The sequence below is a fragment of the Thamnophis sirtalis genome, unplaced genomic scaffold (assembly GCF_051295495.1).
Source record: "Thamnophis sirtalis isolate CommonGarterSnake01/CBP01778 unplaced genomic scaffold, rThaSir2_p1.2 scaffold_2, whole genome shotgun sequence".
Classification (NCBI taxonomy): domain Eukaryota; kingdom Metazoa; phylum Chordata; class Lepidosauria; order Squamata; family Natricidae; genus Thamnophis; species Thamnophis sirtalis.
The window spans coordinates 143,863,886-143,886,509 of NW_028261382.1; the positions used below are offsets into that span (position 1 = coordinate 143,863,886).

General features: G+C 38.7%; 1 protein-coding gene across 7 annotated transcripts in view; it reads left to right on the forward strand.

Moving 5' to 3' along the window:
- The window catches only part of NOL4 (nucleolar protein 4), a 167,218-nt gene that overhangs the window by 64,818 nt on the left and 79,776 nt on the right, over positions 1 to 22,624 (forward strand). For all 7 annotated transcript variants that reach the window (XM_014074054.2, XM_014074057.2, XM_014074056.2 and 4 more), the window contains 3 exons: positions 2,152 to 2,263; positions 6,339 to 6,451; positions 21,385 to 21,517. In XM_014074054.2, the coding sequence (XP_013929529.2) occupies positions 2,152 to 2,263; positions 6,339 to 6,451; positions 21,385 to 21,517 (358 nt within the window). The remainder of the gene's footprint in view (positions 1 to 2,151; positions 2,264 to 6,338; positions 6,452 to 21,384; positions 21,518 to 22,624) is intronic.

Consider the following 22,624-nt stretch of genomic DNA (forward strand, 5'->3'; position numbering starts at 1 on the left):
GAAGAATAGGGGGATTGTGTTGCCTGCCTGTAGTCATTCTGTTTCTGTGATTAGGTAAGGAAATATCTCTGAAATAATGACCCAATGGGTCAAGGGTGTTATGTCTAAAAGTATTTAATACGCGAGGATACAGAGAAGATGATGTTTTCTCATTCAGAAATATATTTTGTGCCATGCTATGAGAGCTATTTTTGATAGGCATCCAAAATTTATTACTTTCTGCCCAAAGTTCCAGCAGAATACTTCCCCCTATTCCCACCACCACCACAAATACCCTGTGATACAGGTTGATAGAAGTTGAGGTAACTGGCCTAAAGTCACTCAGTTTGCTCCATGGCTGAGGGTGGTCTTGAAGCTAAGTCTCCTTTGTGCAATAGCAATAGCAGTAGACTTATATACTGCTTCATTGGCCTTTCAGGCCTCTCTAAGCGGTTTACAGAGAGTCAGCATATTGCCCCCAACAATCTGGGTCCTCATTTTACCCACCTCGGAAGGATGGAAGGCTGAGTCAACCCTGAGCCGGTGAGATTTGAACCGCTGACCTGCTGATCTAGCAGTAGCCTGCAGTGCTGCATTTAACCACTGCGCCACCTTGGCTCTGCAATCCAATGCTTTCTCCAGGCACTATACTATTAAGTTCTAGTGTATGAAATGTATATCAGTTTCACAGTTTAACTCTTTTGTTTTCCAAATAAAATTCTATCCTACCTGAATGAATTATGAACTCAATACAATTTTTGATTAAAATAAATGAAGCATCCCCCAAAATACATGTTGCTAATGAATCCACAAGAATGCTTCATTAATTTCAATGCCCTAAATGTTTGAAATATATTAGTGAAGTTAACTAATGCGTACAGACTATTTTCACTCTTAATTTTATGTACTGGTTCAGTCTGTCTGGCAGCAACATGGCAGTGTCCAATATAATTATTTATTGTTGAAAGTAGAACTAAGTAGAACTAAACACTATGTTGAATGGGGGCTTCCGTGCATAGCAATCCATGGGGTGGGCAAGATGGGGAGTGATCAAGTACATATCTTAATATTGTGATACTAGGTCTGTCCCTTATGCACAGTGCACAATGGAACATTATGATGTGTATATAAAATGAAAGTACTTCTGTTGTGATGTTTAGAGGATTTTGATATCATGGTTTGGAATGAATACCTATATTGAAACATATATTGAAATAACTAGCAGTAGCAATAGCATTTAGACATATACTACCACAATGCTTTACAGCATTCTCTAAGCAGTTTACAGAGTCAGAATATTGTCCCCAGTAATCTGAGTCCTCATTTTACTGACCTGAGAAGGATGGAAGGCTGAGTCAACCTTGAGTTAGTGAGATTCGAACTGCTGAACTTCTGGTAGTTATCGGCAGAATTATCCTGCAATACCACATTCTAATTACTGCAAGACCAGTTCTGTTCCTTAAAAAAGTAATTTCTTTGCTATATTGGATTTTAATCATGACAGATTGAGATGCAATTATATTGTCCCTTTTTCTATCCAGAGCATCTTCTGGAAGGATGAGGTCATCTGTATTCTTTATTTAAATGCTAATGCATCTGAATTTATCATGTTATTTTCATAGTAAGGTTAACTTTGCAAAGCCACCTTCACTAGGTTATATTTGTTGCTTAATTTAAAATCTATTAAATGGTGTGGATTCACTTACACAAAGGAGCAATGAAGCAAAGGAGTGGCATCTGACACAGTGGTTACTCTTAAAAGTAGCTGCATTTTCTCCTCCTATTGTCTAAAATTGACATGCAATTAACAAAGTATTATCAAAAGGCAAAATTGGGGACAGAGTAAAAACAGTGGTAAAAGAATAGAACTATAACAGATAAATGCAAATATTTTGGCATATGAACAAAATACATTTTGGAAACATCATCTAAGTATTTATTATTTTCTCATTTTTTTGTCATAAGCAAAAATGATTTTATTAACATTATGTCTTGATTTGGTAGTCCAAATAAACTGCTATTGCTTGAAATTCAATGTTCTATTCAGGCATACTTTATTGGATTTTCAGGAATTATGATATCATATACTTTATTTAGAAATATAATGATGTTCCATTAAATCATACCCACTCAACTTATATCTTAATGCCTATATTTCATTATTCATTTCAGATTTCAGAGACCTATGCCTTTCTACCAAGAGAAGCAGTTACACGATTCCTAATGAGCTGCTCAGAGTGCCAGAAAAGAATGCATTTAAACCCAGATGGAGCTGATCATAAAGGTAGGCTTAGTGCCAAATAATGAGATGTAAAGCATTTTATTCATAGTCCATTTATATTTTCCTGATTTAAATAAAGACTCATAAAAATTGTACACTAGAATGATTGAAACATTCATATCAACTTATTTCTACATATACTATATTGTATGTCTCCAAAATTCTCTTAAAGGGTTATATGTAATACCATGTATGCTGTTATATAGCCACAATAAGGGAAATAATTTTTTTTTCTTCTGTTCAATCATGCCCAATTCTTGGAGACTGCCTGGACGAGTCCTTTCAGTTTTCTCAGCAAGGTTTTCCAGAACTGGTTTGCCATTGCCTCCTTCCTAGGGCTGAGATAAAATGAGTGGCCCAAGGTCACTCATATACAGGCAGGACTAGAAGTCACAGTCTTCTGCTCTCTAGGCTAACCCTTTAACCACTACACCAAGACAGGATAGTTTTCATTCATTTTATTTGTACATAAAATAATGTCTTTTCTAAAATGATATATAATAACTGTCCTCTATGGGTGTAATAAGATGATGTGTGAAAATTGAATGCATAATTGTTTTCAGCTAAACCCGCCCCTTAGTGTTATGATAGTGGGGGAAAGGATCTGGTGAGTATAAGGTATGCAGTCCTGAGATCCTGGAGGATGGTACAGTCTGAATCTAACAAATGAAATGTCAATGATTTATGGTGGGTTAAAGAACCGATAAACTCTAGGCTGGATACAAGCCAAACATAAATAACATATTCTGAAATGAAAAACTCTACTTCCTCTCCTCTCCACCTCTCCATGCATCTATATAAGTCTTCTATTAAGTATGAAATATACATAAATAAGTACTCTTAAATTACATTTGAATTGTAGAAGGAAGGTTCTTTCTCACAGAGGGAAAACTCATAGATCTCATAGAAACATAAGAATATTGAGGGGAGGCAAAAGTGAGACAATTTTCTCAGATCAGCTAGTTACCCTGATTGTATGACTGATTTTATGCCACCAAGTTGCTATTGATTCTTAGCGACACAGATGTCCTCCATGATGATTTGCCTCTAACCTGGTCTTCAATTCTTCCATGGTTCCTACCCCTGAAACATGCCTAAATATTGTTTGCTGCCATTCTGCGTTATTCACTGGCTTATTCTCTAGCATACTTAGTGGAGTTTTGAGATAAAACAACAAGGTTAAAATGCAGAAAAGGGATAAGAAATACTAGTCATAAGACAAAATATAGCTAAATCTAATTTTCCCCTGTTCACTTTACCTTTCCATATTTATCTATCATGTGCAAGAAACCAGGTAGAATTCAAAAGTACTGCAAGTTTGTTCCAAACAATATATAACAAGAATCTGATCTACTAATGGTCAAGGCATATTGACACCAGATAGCAGTTCAACAGACTTCCAAGATCTCTTTCAGGGGTGTCGGGATTCCAGATCTCAGACTGTTGATGCTTTTGACCCCACCTTAGGCTCAGCCTGGTCATCTCCTACATTATCTTTGGAAATTATCCTAGCTTTCATTGTGTTCATACCAGTTCATTCATTGCATTTTGTTTTCAGATCTTTCATCTTTAATTTTTGAGGATCACTGAAGCATAATTCTTGGCCTATCCCTTGCTCACTATCCATTCACTTTTCTCGATGTCGCTCACCTTGGTGCTGAATCACAGCATTCATAAGCCATTATTTTTCCATTGCACTGAAATTACTTTATGTTTCCCTTGACATAACCAATTCTTATTCCATTTAACAAAATGTTCAGAACATGCTGTTATAGTTATAAACTAATAAAATATTGAATTCCCAAAAGAAGCATGCTGCTATATTCATTTTTGCTCATTTTTGACAAACACTCACACCTTACATTATGTCACAAACTACACATTATTTTTCTATTTGCATTTCAGTACCTTTACATTTCTCTATTTATTTCCCCATATTTAATATTCTATTAAAATATAGGAATTAATTCATTTACTATAATTTGTAACTAGTTTGCTTCATCTTCCCCATAAAAAACAATTGTGTTGGTATTTGATAATTAATTTTCAGATCCATATTCACATTATATTATTATTGTGGGAAAGCAGGGGATGAAACATTTGGTGTTTATCTCAGAAGAGGCAATTCAGTGAAAGACTGTCCCTTAAGTAATATTACTGAGTTTATAAACCAGTTCTTGCCATTTTCATAGCATTAAAAATCTATATTGTTTTTGCTTCCTTATGTTGCCAGCCATGAGGGTCTTGACAACAATGTTGAAAACTTGTTTGCCACTCCATCCTTCCCAGTTTCCTTTTGGGGAGAAGATCAAAACAAAGTAAGAGATGATGAGTTCTCTCTATCATGCTTGCTTCTCTCCATCACCTATTGCTATCCTATTCTGTCCTATCATTTTTTTTGTATTAATGGACTCACCTCTTCGTTTTTTTTCTTTCTTTCACTATTTACATTACCAAAAAGGCCTTTTGGTTCCTTTTAGCTTCTCCATGTGAGTCTAAGTTACTTTTGCACTTTAGCCTTCCAACTTTATTTCAGTAGCTATTTGCTGATTACTGATTCAGTTGCTTGGTGATTATAGCCACCTTCTATTTCCTCAATATGTCTTTCTAACACTTAGTTCACCTAAAAGCCTGCTGCGCAATATCTAAAATGTCCATTTTTTTCTCATTGAAAAGGTGTGTAACTATAATTCTAGTAATGTGTTTTTGAGAAATTCCTTACACAAGTTCTTACACAATCTTGGATCTCAGAATTTTTTCTCATGGGATCCTGCTTATTACTTCTCTGGAATTACTTTTTCTGAAACATATTGTGCACCAATTTCTCTTTCTGTAGTATCTATCTTGAATCTAAAGATGATATGGTCATTTCTTCCCAAAAATCCCATTCCTAGGAAGGTTGATCCTCCTGTTCTTGTCTTCAGTCTTATGAAACATGAAATAGTCAGCAAGACTACTGAGAAATTTTGGAACTTTGGTGAACCTGGTTTTCCAACAAATATCTGGGTTGTTAAAGTTTTCTTTATTACTATGTCTGTCATCCCTGAAAATTCTTATAACTAGTCCAGGAGTGCTTTATCTGGAGGTTGATGGTGTACAGAAGTTGTCTCGGCACTTCTCAATAATACCTTCTTGTTTCCTGCCTTGTGTTTTTATCCAGAACTTCTTAGACTTTGGCACTGAAATTTCTGGATCTCAATATCTGAATGCACTCCCATCATGTATAATGCCACTCCTTCACTTTTGTTTGGTCTTTTGAATAAATTATATCTTTCAAAGTTATATCATCATCAGATGAGCCATAGATATGGACCTCGGGCAATCTCATAGCCTTGATCAATGTAGGCCAGGGGTGTCAAACTCGATTTCATTGAGGGGCGCATTAGGGTTGTGTTTGACTTCAGGGGGGCAGTGTGGGCATGGACAGGTGAGCATGTTCAGCTTGACATCACTCCTGTTGGCAGCACCTGTGGTGGCTCGAGTGTTCTGCCAGTGAAAGGGGGCTCCTGAGCTCTGTTTTCAGCTTCTGCAGCCTCCTGCAACCCTCTGCTAGTGAAAACAATGCTTGGGAGGACCGCGTACAGCCTTCCCAAGCTCTGTCTTCACCAGCAAAGGATCGCAGAAGGCCGCAGCAGCCAAAAACTGGAGCTCAAGAGCCCATTTTCACTGGCAGAAGCACCAGGAACCGGCAGCGACCCAGGCATGCCACGCCCCTGAACTGGTTCTCTGGGTGGTGCCATCTTGTTTTTGCTTCAGTGTGCCCACAAGCAAACCTGCAGTAGTGACTGCCAGAACCCACCCCTGCCTTGAACTCCATTATGAAGAAAAGTGATACTTATGTAATTAATTATGGGGTTTTCATTGCACCTCTTGCAAATATTTCTATATAAAATATATCAATATATTTTAAATTGTCATGTAAAAGTTTGTAGTTATGAAGACATTTTTATAATCCCCATGGAGTTTATCAAGTTGCAGTTACTGAGTAATTTTTCCTAAAGTGGAGATATCTGTTTGCAATTAATTTGTTTATAGAACCTTATAATTATCACATTATAATATATTCTAATTCTTTCAGATAATGGAAAACCTCCAACATTGGTGACAAGCATGATTGATTATAATATGCCAATCACAATGGCCTACATGAAGCATATGAAGCTGCAGCTATTAAATTCCCAACCAGATGAGGTAAATATTTTGTTTGTTCATATTAATAATAATTATATTCAAATTACATTCAGCTTTGGACTTGGGTTAAGAGTTTTTCTTTTTAATGCAATTTGATTTTTCCAAATGGAAAATATGGTAAACATGCAAATTTTAAAAGAAAAACCTATTACACAGAGTTCATAAATGTATAGATAGGTAATATTTTAGATAATTTTGCTAACTGAACAATTTGTATCATTAGCTACTGTCCAAATAATGGGGGAAATATGGTAAGCAACGTGATAGGATATTTTTCTTCATTGTGTTATTGGTTGTCTTGAAAGGAATCAAGAAAGTTTAAAAGCAATAAATTGTCTCTGAACATTTGACTATCTTGACTACTTGGAAAAATTGAATGACAGGGTTAGAAATAAGAATAATAAATTTGTCTCTTACCTATAAATTGTGGAGAGAGACATATATATGAGCAAAGTTGATGAGATGGCACTCACTGAACTGTCTCAGTGTTTCTCAAATGTGACTATTTGAAGATGTGTGGATTTCAACTCCCAGAATTCCCAAGTAAGCATTCTTGCCAGGGAATTCTGGGAATTGAAGTTCACACATTTTAAGTTGCTAAGGTTGAGAAATGCTGCTGGCAAATATACATAAAAGAAGAAAATAGACAAAAAAGAAATATATAAAGCAACTTATAGAAAACCAAGACCAATCATTGCCTCCTTAGGCAGCATAGATTAAGAATAGGGGAGTTCATAATACAGCCTCCTGAACTCAATTTTCTGCTTTACCCAACCTAAGATATTTTACTTTTTAAAAAAAACATTCACCATTTTAAAAGAAAACAGTCTGAAGAAAAATTGGGAAACCTTTCCCTTTGATCTAATTAATAATCTGCTTCTACTCTATAAAAGTATAAAATAAAGTCAAAAGAATATGCTAATTGGTTCTCTTCCAAGCTACCGTGTTTCCCTGAAAATAAGACGGGGTCTTATTTTCTTTTGACTCCCGAAATAAGCACTTGGCCTTATTTTTGGGGAGGTCTTATTATTTGTGAGGTGCAGGAGAAGGCGAGCTTGGTCACTTCATGGCTGCTGCTGTGTAGCAATATTTTTGGGGAGGGCTTATTATCCAGAGAGGTCTTATTTTCGGGGAAACAGGGTAATTCTAAGCCATTCACCAGAGCATAACCATCAATAAAATGAGGAAGGGGAAAAGAACAGCATATTATTTGATCTGTTGATCTTCTACACTCCTCTTAAAAGGTTGCTGTTAATTGTAATAGTATTTCTCTTAAAAGCTCTAAGAATTTAAATTTTTTTAAAATTTTTATTTCTCATATATACATTCACAATTATATAATCTCATAACTGTTGTTAATAATATGTATTTATAACAATTTTTCTCCCCTACAATTGACAATATAATTGAGATTGCTTTCTTACCATCCCATACACCCATCTTATTTTACAACAATCCTACTTCTTCTTCCTTCCTTCCCTCTTTCCTTCCCTCCTTTCTTCTCTCCTTCCTTCCCTCCTTCCTTCCCTCCTTCCTTCCCCCTTCCTTCCCTCCTTTCTTATCTCCTTCTCTCCTTCCCTCCTTCCTTCCCTCCTTTCTTCTCTCCTTCTCTCCTTCCTTCCCTCCTTCCTTCCCTCCTTTCTTCTCTCCTTCTCTCCTTCTCTCCTTCCTTCCCTCCTTCCTTCCCTCCTTGCTTCCCTCCCTCCTTCCTTCCCTCCTTCTTTTCCTCCTTCCTTTTCCTCCTTTCTTCTCTCCTTCTCTCCTTCCTTCCCTCCTTCCTTCCCTCCTTTCTTCTCTCCTTCCTTCCTCCTCTCCTTTCCCTCCTCTCCTTCCCCTTCCTCTCCTCTGCTCTTCCCCTCTTCTTCCCTTTCCTCCCCTCTCTCCTACTCTTGCATTCCCTCCGTTTCTTCCTCTGCTTTTCCCTCTCTCCTTTTCCTCTCCTTTCTCCCCTCCTTCCTATCTTTCCTTCTACTCCTCTCTCCATCCCCTCTTTCCGTTGTTGTGTTTACATATTTTCCTCTTCAGGGGGTGACCTGATTCTTTTTTTCCCCTTAATTGAAGTTTTTAAAAAAGGCATGATTTACAAAATACAAAATACAAAAGAGAGACAAAACTCTTTACATATTTACAGCGCAGACGGCGCTGTTCATCTCACATAGTTCATCTCACCTTGCCTAGTATAAGACTAGGTTGCTAATTCCATGCAGGTACTTATAACGGATTTTTCCTATCAGATCATCAAGTTTTTCCAACACTGTGGTCTAATGATATTACTTGTAGGTGAATTCTCACCTCTAATACATTTCTTCTCTCATTTGTCACTTAGTCTTTGTGTATTGTATATTTAAGTTGTTGCTTAAGTCATTTTAAGTTAATCAACTATCTCATTTTATATCTTAATTCTCATTGTCTTTCTTATCAAACCATTTGTATAATTTCTCCCAGACTTTGTAGAAGTCTGTGTCTTCTTTTTCGTTAATCAGCATTGTCAATCTATTCATTTCCGCTATTTCTAAAATTTTATTCATAACCATTGTACTAGTGGGGACATTTTCTTTCTTCCAGCATTGCGCATATGCGATCCTTGCCGCCGTCAAGATATGGACGAGTAGATATTAATTAGTTTTAATTATTTTTGGATCTATTATCCCTAATAGAAACATTTCCGGATTGAGGTTTAATTTAATTGACATAATTTCATTCAGCCACCTTAGCATTCGCTTCCAATATGTCTTAGCCACCGGACATGTCCACCACATGTGGTAGTGTAAGTGCCCAGTGTTATTTTGCATTTCCAGCATTTGGCCGATGATTTTGTGGAAATTTTTTGCCAGTCTTGTCGGAGAGAGATGCCAGCGGTAGAACATTTTGTAGACATTTTCTTTGTAGGCCGTCGACTTCGTTAATTTCAGGTTCCACTCCCATACCCTTTCCCAGTCATCTAACTCAATTGTGTCGCCGATATTCTGGGCCCAGATTACCATAACTTCTTTCACTCTTTCTGTTTCCATTTTTCGAATCAGCAAACAGTTATATATTTTCGAGATTAATTTCTTGTCTGGTCCTATTAAAAAATTATCCAATTCCTGGTTCTTGTCCTGAAAGCCAAATTGTGCTAGATCTGATTTGTACTTATTTTGTATTTGAAAGTATGGCCACCAATCAATATTTATTCCCATTTCAGCCAAGTTTTCCCTGGAGTTTAGTCTATTTTGGTTGTCTAATGGTTGTTTATAAATAACATTTTTGTCGAAGTTTATCAGATTTGGGTATATCAGGGCTTCCGTCGGGGATATCCGTTTGGGTAGTTGGATATAAAATTTCCTTCTAATTTCAAGCCAATCATTTATCAGTACCCCTCTTAGATGGTGTCTTTTAAAGTAGTTGTGGACTTTGTTTCCCTCACACCATAAGTAATTGTGCCACCCCCATTGCAAGTTGTAACCCTCTATCATTAGGATTCTTTTATTGGTTAACATTACCCACTCCTTTATCCACATTGTTGTTGCTGCTTGGTGGTATGTTTTCCATTCTGGTAGACCCATTCCACCTTGCGTTCTTTTATCTTGAAGATGTTTATATTTAATCCTAGGCTTTTTGCCGTTCCACACAAAGTTTCGTACCGTTTTATCCAAATCATTATAAAAATTTTCTCCTAATTTGACCGGTGCCGTTTGAAATAAATAAAAGTATTTTTGGCAAGACATTCATCTTGATTACTGAGATTCTTCCCATCAACGATATTTGTAGCTTCGACCAATTTTGTAAATTTTTTTGGATGTTTTGTAATAATTTATTATAGTTATCTTCTTTTATAGAAGAACATTTCACAGATAGCTAAATCCCTAAGTATTTGACCTTTTTGGTTACCTTTATTTCCATTGCTTTCTCTAGTTCTTCTATCTGTTTTTTGGGAAAGTTTTTTATAATCATTTTTGTTTTTTCCTTATTTATTTTTAATCCGGCCACACGCCCAAAATCCTCAATGTCCTTCATTAATTTCGGTCCTGAGGTTAGAGGGTCTTCAACAATAAAGACCATGTCGTCTGCGAAGGCCTGTGTTTTATATTGTTCTTTTTTTATGGTCAAACCCCTAATTTCCTGATTTAATCTTATCTGGTTTAGAAGCACCTCTAACGACATAATAAATAATAATGGGGAAAGCGGACAACCTTGTCTAACACCCTTTCCGATTTGTACCCTCTCTGTTAATTCTCCATTAATTATAATATTTGCTAATTGCTGCGAGTATATAGTTTCTATAATCTTAATAAATTTGTCACCGAATTTCATCATTTTTAGTTGTGTGATTAAAAAATTCCAGTCTAAATTATCGAATGCTTTCTGCGCATCGACAAAAATTAACGCTAATTGTTTCTCAGATCTTGTTTCATAGAATTCCAGAGTGTTAATTATTATTCTTGTGTTATTCCGAATGTGTCTTTAAGGGAGAAAACCGTTTTGGTCCAAATGAATGTTTTGATTTAATATTATTTTTAATCTTTCTGCCAAAATTGATATAAAAATTTTGTAATCCGCGTTTAGCAAGGATATAGGTCTATAATTTTGAATTTTACTGCTATCCACCTCTTCTTTTGGTATTAGGGTAATGAAAGCTTCCCCCCAGGATTTTGGGACCTTACCTTTTTGTAGTGCCTCATTAAATAATTCTAATAGTTTGTCTTCTAAAGTGTTTTGGAATTTTTTATAGATTTCCGACGGAAGCCCATCCGGGCCAGGTGTTTTATTGTTTTTTTGTTTTTGAATGGCCTTTTTCAATTCCTCTTGTGTAATTTCCTTATCAAGCATCTCTCTCATCTCCTCCGGCAAGGCTGGAAGTTTCTGTTCTATTAAGTATTTTCTAATGTCTTGTTCACTAATTTCATCCGGTTCATATAGTTTCTTATAGTAGTTCTGTACGATCTTTTTCTTTTCCCCTATTTCTTGTTTCAAATTCCCCTCCTTGTCCCTCAGTTGTTTAATAGTTTTTTTTGCATTGTCTTTTCTTATTTTGTGAGCCAACCATCTCCCAGTTTTATTTGCATGTTCAAAGTAGTTCTGCTTCATTCTCTTAATTTTTCGTGCTACTTCCTCTTGAGAAATCAGATTTATTTGATGTTTAATTAAATCTCCTTTTTCCCTGTATTTGATATTGTCTGGCTCTTTCAAAATCAACAGTTCTATCTCTCTCAATTCTTTGTTCAATGTGTTGAGTTTTTCCCTATGCATTTTGTTTCTTCTTGCTATATAAGCTATTGATGTTCCCCTCACGACTGCCTTCATCGTATCCCAGACGTTTTATGTTGATGTCTGCTCTTTACCGTTTTCTTGGAAAAAGTATCCCAATTCTTTTTCTATTGATTGTACAAATTGTTTCTCTTGTAATATGCTCTGGTTTAATGTCCACCTAGATTTTATCTTTTCCTTTCCTTTCCATTGCCATAGAACTGGATGATGGTCGGCCCACTTGTTTGTTAATATTTCAATATTTACTGTATCCATAAGTAGTACCGGGTTTGACCAAACCATATCAATACGTGACCAAGAATTATGTGGTTGAGAGTAGAATGTGTACTGTTGTATCTTATCATTCATTGTTCGCCAGACATCATAGAGGTCTAATTCCTTCACCATATTTGTATAGGCGGTCGGTAATTTCCTTCTGGTGCTTTTCTTGTGTGTACCCTTATAATCCATTTTACTGTCTACTACTGTGTTAAAGTCCCCTAAAATACATATATTTTGCCAATTTATTTCATTTATCCTCTTATGTAAATTTACATAAAATCTTTCTTGTTTTTGGTTTGGGGCATAAATTCCAACTAGTAAGATTTTTTTCCCACCATTCGTTATCTCCACTATTAATATTCTACCCTCTTTATCTGCATATCTTAATTTTGGGTTTAACCATTCTTTTATATACATCACAATTCCTCTTTTTCTAGTTTGTGTTGACGAACAAAATACTTTTCCTAATTTTGGGCATTCCAACAGATTATTGTATTTCTCTTTAATGTGGGTTTCCTGAAGACAGATTACATCTAACTTTTGTTTTAATAAGTCCAACAGTACACGTTTTCTTTTTAATGTTATGTTAAGACCATTTATATTTGCTGATAGTATATTCGTTTCCCATTCCTCAAATTCTTTACATGTTGTTTGCTTTGAGGGCACCTTTAGATCACCCTTGATCTTGATTCTTCTCTGCCATCTCTCTCTCGTTCTCTCGTCTCTCGCTCCTCCAGTTGGGATTCAGTTATAATGTCTTGTTGTCCTCTACTTGAGGTTCCTTCTTTACTAAACCTCTCTTCATCTGCAGTTAAGAGTTCCTGAAATTCTTGAGCTTTCTCCAAAGTATCTATCCGGTATTTCTTTTCCTTCCATGTTACTAAATTGACTATTTTTTGGTGCGGGGGAAGGATTGCTTCCAATTAGAAGCCTAGTCGATCATCGGTCAAATTACCCTTGTTAGATATGCATTCTTTCTAATTTTTTTCAATTCATTTTATTGATTTATTACATCTGCATCCCACTTTCCCCTCAGGAGCTCAAAGCAGCATACAGTGTTTCCTCTTCCTATTTCCCCCCCTACAACAATAATCCCGTGAGGTAGATTGATCTGAAAGGGAGTGCCTGCTCCAAAATCATCAAGTTGGTTTTTGAGGATGAGAGTAGACTAGAGTCTCTTCTTGCTTCTAGTTGAGTACTACTCCTTTGGAATTATTTGAACTAATGAAGTGAGCAGGGGGGAAAGATGACACATGCCTAGTCAATGCATGATTGTAAGTTGTAATATGTGGAGTGACCTTAGGTGTTTCAGGAAAGAGCCACAGTGCTGGAACTAGATGTTACTTTCTCAGAAGCAGTATTGTTATAAGAAAAGACCAGCTTACCTGTTATAATTGTGTTGTGTATCACAACAACCAGAAATGAAAAGAAACCCAAAGCAGTTTACCATGTTGGTTTTACTGATACATTCCACTTTTGTAGGTGTAGGGAGCTGCCTATTTGTATAAAAAGTTTTTTTAATCTATTCAACTACTTCAGTTATAATTTCCTTTTAGAAAGTACAACTCATAATAGTAACTCATAACACTGACTAAAGAAGGCATAACTACGGAGTATTGCTCTGCCCTATTTTTCCCAGTTGTCTACTATCTTGGGACTATGGAGATGAAATGAAGCCCATTGTAGCTTTTGTAATTGTCTTAGAGACAAAGAGCTGTTGTTGCACAGACTGTAGTAGTGATTATATACAATATTTCAAGAAATAAAGCCTAGGTTTGCATGCCTTCCACATTATCCCCTAAGGGTATCCATGTGAAGGATTAGGTTCGTTTTTTTTAAAAAAACAAAATGGTCTATGAGACTTTCAAGTTTCACCCTTCTTTATCTGCATTTCATGTTTAAGGGGGGTGGGTTGATTTGCAGTCATGTCCACAATCTTGACTTTTTGAACCTCCTGTTAAATAAGCCTAGAAAACAATTTGCATCTATTTCAAACTTTCAGTAGTGGAATCTCTGTATAATACTTAAATAGCTGTGGTTGGTGCTTTGTAAAATATTTTTTTAAAAAGGGCAATTTAGGCGATTTCATGACTTAAAATGAATCCATTTACTATAGTATAAATCAGGGATCCCCTACTTTTTGGGGATTGTTAGCAGATCTAGATTTTTGAGTATATATGAATGCTCTTGCAAAATAGGCTACTTTGTAAAGAAGTCATTACCCATTCATAAAATAACATATGATAGGCAATCTGTTACAAAGCACTCATTTAAAACAAAGTTGCTTCCTGTGTAATACTTATTACTTTTGGCTACATTTATTCTTTCCATGAAAATAAAAGCTTTGAAAGCTAATTCTTCCTCTGAATTGGGGATCCTAGGAATAAGTAGTCAGTTTATTTCATTTATTAAATGTTTATTTTTAGTTATCCATTTAGAGTAGAGGAGGTGTATTATCTCCACATTGTGGGTAGAAGTCTGGATAGGAGAAAATGTACACCCTACATGGAGGATTTCCCCTTATTTAGATCTCAATGTGAACATAAAGGTGGTGAAGAAATAAGACAAGGGACAGAAGGCAGGTTTCCTTTGCTTCTTGCATGTTGTTATAACTGTGTTGAGGGGAAAAGACTTATATCAAACTACTTTTATTCTGGAAAACAGTGGTTTTTTCCCCTGATGAGTACTTTCCCTGGCAGACTGGTAAACTAATTTTCACACTAGATTACAGTAAGTTTGATAGAAAACGAATTTCTATCCTTTCATCAGGAAAGAGTTCATTTCATGGATATATTGTATACTGTGAAGAATAGATTGACAGGGAGGTCCTAGAAAATGTAAATAAATTTTATATGTAATGTAACACTTCATAATTTCAAAAATGCATGCTGAATTTATACTAAATGTTTATTTATAAGAATTAATTCATCATGCTTGCATATATGTTGGGTGGAAAACAAAACTCAAGCTTATACATTAATGCTTTTCAATAATAAGAAGTTATTGAAACAATGATAATCTGTTCTGATTCATTATTTATCCATAATTTATTTGTCTGCCACTGTCAGATGCTACTTCATTTAATAATCAAGAAAGAAACCACTCAACTCCATTTGCTTGAGATTAAGTGTACTTTTACTAATTACAAACGAAAAGTAGTGAAGCAAAGCTGAATCTGGTTAATTAGGCACGAAAGCAAAGAATATCATAGGTCAATCCCCTCCCCTTGGCACCCCAGTCCATAGTCCAATTATAATTCACCCAACTGTCAGGTGGGAGATATCTTCAAAAAATATCACCAGGATGGAATGCTGGACATTAACCTTGGCGGGAAACTCCCTTCTTCCGCATGCGCAATGAGATGGTCAGACCAGCATCTAGAATCTTCCTCCAGCACATAATGATTCCCTTCCCAAATACCATGTCCCCCCTCCCCATTTCAATGGCAGCTGAAGCAGCAGCAAAGCAGAGGCTGACATCTGGCCCTCCTCCAGAAAAGGGCGGTCAGACCTGCAGAAACGAAAAGAACACAAACAAACAGACAGACAACAAGACATGAAATAGAGAAAGGGGAAGGGAGAAAAAACACACAAAAAAAGGAAAATTAGCAGACTGTCCAAGAATCAGGGCTTGTCAGGATAGGCAGAGTAGAACTTGCGGAGCAGACGAGGAGCTCGAACATGGGACTTGTCAACCCATTCAGCGTGAGATGGGGGAAAATGCTTCCAAGCCACCAGATACTGGACACGGTTCCGCCGCTTACAAGAGTCCAAAATCTCATGGGTCTCGAAATGCTGCTCTCCCTCTATAAAAAGTGGAGCAGGTGGAGGAGGAAGAGGCGCTCTCAAGGAAGAAGTGAGTTGAGGCTTCAGGAGATTAACATGAAAAACAGGGTAAACTCGGTTGAGATGCTTAGGTAACTGGAGACGGACGGAGACAGGATTGATGATCTTGACAATTGGAAATGGGCTAACATACTTGGGGCCCAACTTTTTTGACTTCTGCATCGTTTGAAGAAATCTAGTGGATAAATAAACTTGATCACCAACCTTATATTAGTCCGTTTCTTATCAGCCTGTTTCTTATGAGCGTGGTGCGCAGCATCAAGAGTCTGGAGTGCCAAAGGCCAGACGTCCCGAAAGTGATCACGCCACTCGGACAGCGAAGATACCTGCAGCTGCTCGCGAGGAATCTCAGGAATGGGCACAAATTCCTGGCCGTACACCACACGAAAAGGGGTAAAGCCAGTGCTGCTGTGCACGGAATTGTTGTAAGCCACCTCAGCATGAGGCAACAATTCCACCCAATCATCTTGTTGGTAGTTGATGAAACAACGTAAATATTGCTCCAGCACAGAATTAGTCCTCTCGCAGGCCCCATTAGTCTGAGGGTGGTGGGAGGAGCTTAATCCCTGGGCGGAGCCAATCCGCTTTAGGAATTCCTTCCAGAATAGGGAGGTGAACTGAACACCCCTGTCTGAAATGATGCAGTCGGGTACCCCATGTAAGCGATATATATGTGAGATGAACATCTTAGCGAGAGATTTAGCAGAAGGTATCTTGGAGCAAGGGATGAAATGAACTTGCTTGGAGAATAAGTCAGTAACAACCCAGATTACTGTGTTTCCTTGACTTTCTGGAAGTTCAACAATGAAATCCATGGAGATCTCCTTCTACAGGGCTACTGGGCAGGCCACCGCCTGGAGCAACCCCTGGGGCTTACCCGGAGGGAGTTTAGCCACGGCACAAACTGGACGACTAGCTACATAAGCCTCAATGTCTTTTTTCAGAGACAGCCACCAAAATTGCCTCTTAACGAGGTGCAGGGTCTTAACGAACCCAAAGTGTCCAGCCATCCGGGAGTCATGAGCCCGTTGAAGTACAATGGTCCTAATGGACACAGGGATGTATAACTTTGCTCCAATCCAAGCCAATCCATCTTTTATAGTGCATTCATCCATGTGTTGTTGGAACCAGTCATCCTCAGTGAGGGCCTTTTTTAGGTTAGTGACTTCCAATTTGGAAGTTGTTTGACTTCTAGTAACAACAGGAGCAGCTAGGCTCTTTGTGGGAATGACAGGCTGGACAACACTGAGCTTTGAACAGTTGTACTGAGGGAGTCTGGACAAAGCATCAGCCATAAAAATTTTCCCTCCTGGAATGTATTTCAAGGTGAAATTGAATCTATTGAAATGCTGAGCCCAGCGCATCTGCTTAGGAGAAAGTTTTCTGGGGGTTCTCAATGCCTCCAAGTTTTTATGGTCAGTCCACACCTCGAAAGGGTGCTTGGTGCCCTCCAGAAAATGGCGCCAGGTTGATAAAGCCCAACGAACAGCAAAAGCCTCTTTCACCCAAATAGCCCAACGTCTTTCTGTGTCGGTCAGTTTGCAAGAGGTGTAAGCACAGGATTGTAATTTACCTTGGCTATTTGCTTGAAGTAGTACAGCTCCCATTGCCACATCACTAGCGTCAGCTTGGACCACAAAAGGCGCGTCCATGTCAGGGTGCTTGAGGACCGGTTCCTTCGCAAAGAGGCGTTTCAACTTCTCGAAAGCAGCTTGACAGTCCATAGTCCAGTCCAAAGGTTTAGCCCCTCCTTTCAATTTAAGGAGGTTAGTTATAGGGAGAGCTATCTTAGTGAAGGAGGGAATAAATTGACGATAGAAGTTAGCAAATCCCCAAAATCTCTGTAATTGCTTACGTGTACGTGGGGCCTCCCACTCGGTGACAGCCCTGACCTTAGCGGGGTCCATCTCTATCCCCTTGTGGGAGATCTGATAGCCCAGGTAATCAACTTTTTCCTGATGAAATTCGCACTTGGACAATTTGGCATACAGTTCTGCCGCTCGGAGTTTCTTCAGAACCGTGCGAACAAGCTTCACGTGTTCTTCACGTGTTTCTGTGTAAATAAGGATATAGTCTAAATAGACCATTACACCTTTGTAAAGATGGTCATGTAAAACCTCATTAATCAATTGCATGAAGACTGCTGGCGCCCCCTGGAGGCCAAATGGCATTACTCGAAATTGGAAGCAACCAAGGGGGCAGTTGAAAGCAGTTTTCCATTCGTCCCCCTCTTTAATTCTGACCCTATAGTACGCTTCCCTTAGGTCCAATTTAGTGAAAATCCGGCCCTTCCCCAGTTGGGCCAGCATGTCCTTCATCAGTGGTAAGGGATATAGGTTCTGAGCAGAGATGCAGTTTAAGTTTTTGAAATTCACACATAATCTGAAGGAGCCATCTTTCTTCTCTCTGAACAATACTGGGGCTGCTACCTTGGGCCTTGCTGGTTCAATGAATCCCCTTTCCAAGTTTTTATCAATGAATTTCCTCATTTCCTCCATCTCCTTAGGGGTCATTGAATATATTTGGGGCTTTGGAAGCTTTACTCCAGGTAAAATATCAATGGTGCAAACTGTGGGTCTGTGGGGGGGGGGTAATTTATCAGAAGACTTTTCACTAAAAACATCCTTGAGGTCCCAATATTCCCTTGGTATTTTTTCCTCTCCCTCAATTTTTTCCTGCCCCCTGGCTGCCAGTGTGGGGGTAGTAGTATCAGAGGCTGGAGCTTCAACTTTCCCCTCAGGGGGTGTGGCTGTCCGAATTCACAACCACCCCTCTCTCCAGTTAATGCGTGGGTTCCATCTACGGAGCCAGGGAAGTCCTAAAATAAGGGGCCGGTCCATCCCAGGCGTCACAATAAAAGTTATTATTTCCTGGTGGGTACCCATCCACATCTCGATGGGTTCAGTGGAAAAATGAGCAGGACCACCACCCCCCAATAGAGCCATCTATTTGGCAAAAAGCAATAGGGATTTTCAAAGTTTTTAGCTTCAAGCCCAGCTTCTCAACCATTTCAGGGCTTATCATGCAACAGGAACACACAGAATCTAACAGAGCCATAAGTTTTTCTTTTGTGCCAGAAGAGGGCACTCTAAGCTCGACTGAAATAAGCATAGGGCCAGAGCACGAACTTACCCAGCGATGAGAATCCTTGTCATCACTGTCGTCAGACGAGCTGGGACTTCCGCTTCCCCCCTCCTCTGGCTTGAAGCGTCGAGAAACATCTTCTCCAGCAAAGGTGGCCTCCTTTCTGTTGCCTGGAGGCTTGTCAGGTTTCCTCTCCCTCCGGGGTGGTGGTGGAGTGGAGTGGGTCAGCTTCACTCGGCAATTTACAGCATGATGCCCCTCCTTCCCACAGCGGAAACAAGCAGAGGGCTTGGGCTTGCCTGCAAAAACTCCCCTACCCCCCTTTTCACTCCTTGGGAGGGGGTTTTTAGGGGGGGGCGGAGGGGATTTCTCAACTTCTCCCTCATCCATGCAACGAAGCCTGGTTAAGTCCAACTCAATATCTGTAGCACTCTCATACCAGGGTTCCAAACGGCGGGGAATGTGCCTGTTTATGCATTGTTGGTAAACATCTTTATTCAAGCCATCAGCAAATTGATCCAGCAAGGCCTCTTCCGACCATCCCCTCATATAGGCCGACAACTCCCGGAATTCCTGCACATATTCAGGCACAGTTTTCTTTCCCTGTCTGAGGGTCGTAAATTTTAATCTAGCTCGACGCTCGGTCAAGGGGTCGTCAAACCTTCTCCTCATTGCTGCCATAAAGTCATCAAATTTCCTCAAGAGAGGGGAGTTACTATTATGTAATCTGACCATCCAGCTTTTTTCTCCAAAGCCATTAACACTATTCTCACTTTAGATTCATCAGTAACCAAATCAGGTCCATATTTTTCCATATAATTCCAGACCTGAATAATAAACAACCCGAGGCCGCTGGGCTCTCCATCATATTTTATGCTTAAGGGTGGGATCTTAGCCATCCAACGTCTCCTGGGCCGCCCCCTGCTCTTTGACTGTCTCTAGCCGCAGGGGGGGAGGTTGGTGCTGGGTTTTCTTGCACACATCCCCCTTCAGCCCCTCCAGTCTCTCTTAAGCTAGCTAGGGTACCTTTTTTCCAGTTCCTCTGCTGGTTCCTTTTCCACAGCTCTCTCTCGAATTCGGCGTTCACTCCATGCCTCTTCGAGGAGTCTCATGGCTTGGGACATTTTGTAATCTTCCTCTCCAGAGCCACTCCAGTCAGCATCTGGGGGTTTTCTTGGCCTCCTTCTCGTGACTCCAGTTTGTAATTCCTCAGGTTCCTCTTTCTGTCCCACACCCCAAGTCCATCTGGGTTGAACAGCAGGCTCCTCCACTCTGAGGTCAGCTAGCATTTCTGTTAAAGATGGTGCTGCTTTTGCACCCATGTCTTCTTCCTGATCGCTTTCATGTAAAGACATTTTTCTTTTTCTTCTATGAGGGCAGCCCCCTGGAAGTTGTTCGTTCCGGGTTGGGTGTGAGGTGAGATTCAGCTTATTGTCAGATGTTACTTCAGTTAATAATCAGGAAAGAAACCACTCAACTCCATTTGCTTGAGATTAAGTGTACTTTTACTAATTACAAACGAAAAGTAGCGAAGCAAAGCTGAATCTGGTTAATTAGGCGCGAAAGCAAAGAATATCATGTATAGGTCAATCCCCTCCCCTTGGCACCCCAGTCCATAGTCCAATTATAATTCACCCAACTGTCAGGTGGGAGATATCTTCAAAAAACATCACCAGGATGGAATGCTGGACATTAACCTTGGCGGGAAACTCCCTTCCTCTGCATGCGCAATGAGATGGTCAGGCCAGCGTCTAGAATCTTCCTCCAGCACATAATGATTCCCTTCCCAAATACCATGCCCCCCCTCCCCGTTTCAATGGCAGCCGAAGCAGCAGCAAAGCAGAGGCTGACAGCTACAATTGCCCCAAAATTAATGTTGTTCTTTATCCTTCATAATGCCAAACTATTTTGCTATTCCTTCATCTGATGTCTCAGCATAGCATCTATTACAATTTGATGAAATTTATACAAGTCCTTTGGATTTTCTTTTTCTCTGCTAGGATTTATAGGAAAGATATAACACTATGTACCACTGTTATCTTCCACCATTTCATTCTGCGTTTTTAAAGAAATAGAAGTATTATGGTGACCTGTTAGTGGAAATTACAGCTGTTTTGCGCAACCTTCTATCTCTGTTCCATTTAATTATTAATTATGAATCCATTTATACAGTGTGTGTGTGTGTGTGTGTGTGTGTGTGTGTGTGTGAGAGAGAGAGAGAGAGAGAGAGAGAGAGAGAGAGAGAGAGAGAGAGAGAGAGAGAGAGAGAGAGAGAGAGAGAGAGAGAGAGAATGAATGAGAATATAGGTTTTCAGGGGGAAATCAGCCAGTTAATTATTCTTTATATAGATGCTTACAATCTTAAGTGTGCTGACTTTTTATATGTATTTCTTACTAAATTTCTTATTAGGTGACATAATCCAATTCAGTACAAACATGTTTGAAAATTACTTTGATATTTTAAATAAGCTGTGATATGGAATATTATATTTTCAGGACGAAAGTTCCATAGAAAGTGATGAATTTGATTTGAGTGATTCCACCAGAATGTCTGCTGTGAATTCTGACCTCAGTTCAAATCTCGAAGAAAGAATTCAAAGTCCACAAAATCTTCAAAGTCAGCAAGATGGTAAGATATTTTAATGTTTAATAGATGAATATGAGTTTTATTGCTAAGTTTTTTTCTTTATTGATTTTTGTTTTTGTTTTTCTTCCATTCAATTGTGTCCAATTCTTGGAGATCGCTTGGACAAATCCCTGTAGGTTTTTTTGGCAGGATTTCTCAGAAGTGATTTGCTATTGCCTCCTTCCTAGGACAGAGAGAAAGAGGCTAGCTCAAGGTAATCCAGCTGGCTTTGTGCCTAAGGCAGGGCTAGAACTCAGAATCTCCCAGTTTCTGGGCTAGAGCCTTAACCACCACACCAAACAGGCTATTTATTTCTGATAATTTTCAGGCAATTGTTGATTCCTGAATGTGATGAACTATTTCATAGGATTGTTCAAACTGTTTTAAACAAAAACAGTTTTTGTGTGAATGTATCATTAAAGTAGCTGTATTCTTTGGAAGATGCTTCTAGACTATCAACAGCCATCTTCGTGTATTTGCTTTACATATTTGTTTTGCTCCACATCTGGCCCTAACAGAAATGTTATCTGTGTATGCAGAGACATGTCCTATAAATTGGGCAGACATTGAAGCCACTCTGAAAGTCTTAAAAAGGACATAATTGCTTTAATGCTTCAAAGATACTAATATACTTTGTGAAGCACAACCTCTGATCGCTAACACTATGATCAGATTTGCAAACAAGTATAAACTACCTACATGCATCCTAGATCAAACATTGGGACCTACCTGTCTATGTCATAGTACGTCAGCACGATCTTAAAGACATCACCATCATTTATACTGTGTGAGATGCTGAATACTAGGCAGATCACAAGCTGGTCTGGTCACTTCTCAAACTTCACATAGCCCCTTTACATCATAAGCAATGAAGAACTGTCAGAAAACCAATCCACATCAGCAGTCTACAAGAAACAGATCAAGTCCAACACTTTCAAGATGCACTTAATGAAAACCTCTCCAGCAATTTATCGCTTGTAGGAACCCATTTTGAAAAGTGGATACAGTGTAAAGAAGATATCACACAGACTACAAAACGTGTACTTGGACTGAAAGTATGGGCGTATCAAGACTGGTGTCAGGGTTCCAAATAGCCTCCAAAAATATATG